This window comes from Eutrema salsugineum, unplaced genomic scaffold (assembly GCF_000478725.1).
Source record: "Eutrema salsugineum unplaced genomic scaffold, Eutsalg1_0 scaffold_5, whole genome shotgun sequence".
NCBI lineage: Eukaryota > Viridiplantae > Streptophyta > Magnoliopsida > Brassicales > Brassicaceae > Eutrema > Eutrema salsugineum.
The window spans coordinates 1,410,372-1,412,645 of record NW_006256612.1 but is presented as its reverse complement, the minus strand read 5'-3'; the positions used below and the strand labels follow the sequence as shown (position 1 = coordinate 1,412,645).

General features: G+C 39.2%; 1 protein-coding gene across 1 annotated transcript; it reads left to right on the top strand.

The window, feature by feature from the left end:
- LOC18991687 (leucine-rich repeat protein FLOR 1) lies at positions 1-1,403 on the top strand. The gene has a single exon (XM_006415005.2). The coding sequence runs from the start codon at positions 1-3 to the stop codon at positions 1,363-1,365; it is 1,365 nt and encodes a 454-aa protein (XP_006415068.1). The 3' UTR covers positions 1,366-1,403.
- The last annotated feature ends 871 nt before the right edge of the window (positions 1,404-2,274 follow it).

Sequence of the window (2,274 nt, the reverse complement as noted above, 5' to 3'; positions counted from 1 at the left end):
ATGAACTCTTCCTTCTTCACTATCTCCATCTTTGCCGCCATTATCTCTCTCCATCATTTAAGTTCGAACGGAGAAGCCAGGTGTCATCCCGATGATGAATCAGGTCTTTTAGCTTTCAAATCTGGTATAACCCGAGATCCTGTGGGCCTTCTCAACTCTTGGAAGAAAGGAACTAATTGCTGCTCCTGGTTCGGTGTCAGATGCATCACCGACGACCGCGTCACTGGACTGTCGGTATCCGGAGGAGATACCTCTCTTGGCCGAGGTTATCTTTGGGGAACCATATCACCGTCCCTGGCCAAACTTCAGCACCTGGAGGACGTTTCTTTCACATATCTTAAGATCACTGGTTCTTTTCCCCAATTCCTTTTCCACTTGCCAAAGCTAACCGTATTACGCATTTCTGGCACTCGTCTCTCGGGTCCCCTTCCGGCCAACATTGGTACACTAAGCCTTACTGATGTCACTATTGATGATAATCAGTTCACCGGTCCGATCCCGAGTTCGGTATCCAATTTGACTCGGTTAACTTGGCTTAGTCTTGCTGGCAACCGCCTCTCTGGCACCATCCCGGATATTTTCAAATCCATGACGAAGCTCACAGCTCTCGATCTCTCCCGAAACAGACTCTCCGGGAAGCTTCCTTTGTCTATTGCATCGCTTGCAGCGACTCTCACGTACCATGATCTGAGCAAGAACAATCTCTCAGGGACGATCCCTAGCTATTTATCGAGATTCAAGTCGCTTTCCACTCTGGATCTCTCCAAGAATCGGTTCACTGGAGTCGTGCCAATGAGTTTCTCCAACATGACCAGTTTTTTCCATCTTAGACTCTCCCACAATCTTCTAACCGATCCATTCCCTGCCTTGAAGTTCGTTGACGGCATTGCCGAGCTAGATCTGTCGTACAACCAATTTCATTTGAAAACGGTTCCAAAGTGGGTGACTTCGTCGCCTGTCATCTACAGTTTGAAGCTTGTTAAATGCGGGATCAAGATGAGCTTAGATGATTGGAAGCCAATGAAAATCAAATCCTTTAATTACATCGATCTATCAGAAAACGAGATATCAGGGAACGCAGCAAAGTTTTTGAACCAGGCAGAGGGTCTATATGAGTTCCAAGCATCGGGTAACAAACTACAATTTGACTTGGGGAATCTTACGTTTGCGAAGACGCTGCAAACACTGGATTTATCAAGAAACTTGGTATTTGGGAAGGTTCCGGCAACAGTGGCAGGACTTAAAAAACTTAACTTGAGTCAAAACCATCTTTGTGGTAAGCTTCCGGTGACAAAATTCCCGGCCAGTGTGTTTGCGGGCAACAGCTGTCTATGCGGTTCACCACTTTCTCCTTGTAAAGCTTAGTGGCAAGGACAAAGTTTTGAGAAAAAAGGGAGGTTTACTATGGCATGTAGATGGAAATAAGATTTGTATTAATAAAAAATGTTTTTGTTTATAACTAGGTCTCGAGAGAAATCGCAAAAGAAATTTTAGCGATAGAACACAATCGTTGATATACTTTTGACAATGAGAAGTTTTTAAAAATATTATCATGATATGAATTATTAAAATTTCCAAACAAAGAGAATAAAATTTTAGTACAAAATCTTGTATGAAAAAAAAAATCAAATATATCATGATCTATAAAAAAATTAGAAATATTTGGATTTTAAACCATTAGAAATAGTTTTGAAACATTTTCAGTCAACATTATCTTTCGAAAACCAAAAATTATCTTGAATTTTTAACATCATATAGCATTGGACATATTATATTGGCTTAACAAATTTTTAATTGTGTGATATTATGCGATTTTTTAACTTGTTAGCTGTATCAAAAAAATACATTTGAGAGAACTTTGGTGGCTCACCATCACATGGTAGTACAGATCCAATAAGATCATAATTTTCACTATAAACCTTGAAACAATACATCCCATATGTATTTTGAACAGAATAATAAATTTTTGCACCCATAGAAGTAAAAATTATGATAAAATTATATGTTCTTATATCGGAGAAACAAAGGTTCACTACTTAACTAATAACAGTGGAGGTTGAAACACCTCATCCCGGACTCTAAGCCTGTAGAGTTTGTTCCCGGTCGGACCACTATGTGGCTCCGAACCCATCAGTTCATTTTTAGGGTCAAGTCCTTTATTTAATCCGTATTCTATATGTGTATTTTGGGATTCACTAACTTAGAGTCAATATGTAATTAAAACAAGTAAAAGAACATATATTTTATTGATAAAGTAAAGGATTCAATGCAACT

What these genes read in the sequence shown, in the direction of transcription:
- LOC18991687 (XM_006415005.2), top strand. Translation starts at nt 1, where the DNA reads ATGAACTCTTCCTTCTTCACTATCTCCATCTTTGCCGCCATTATCTCT.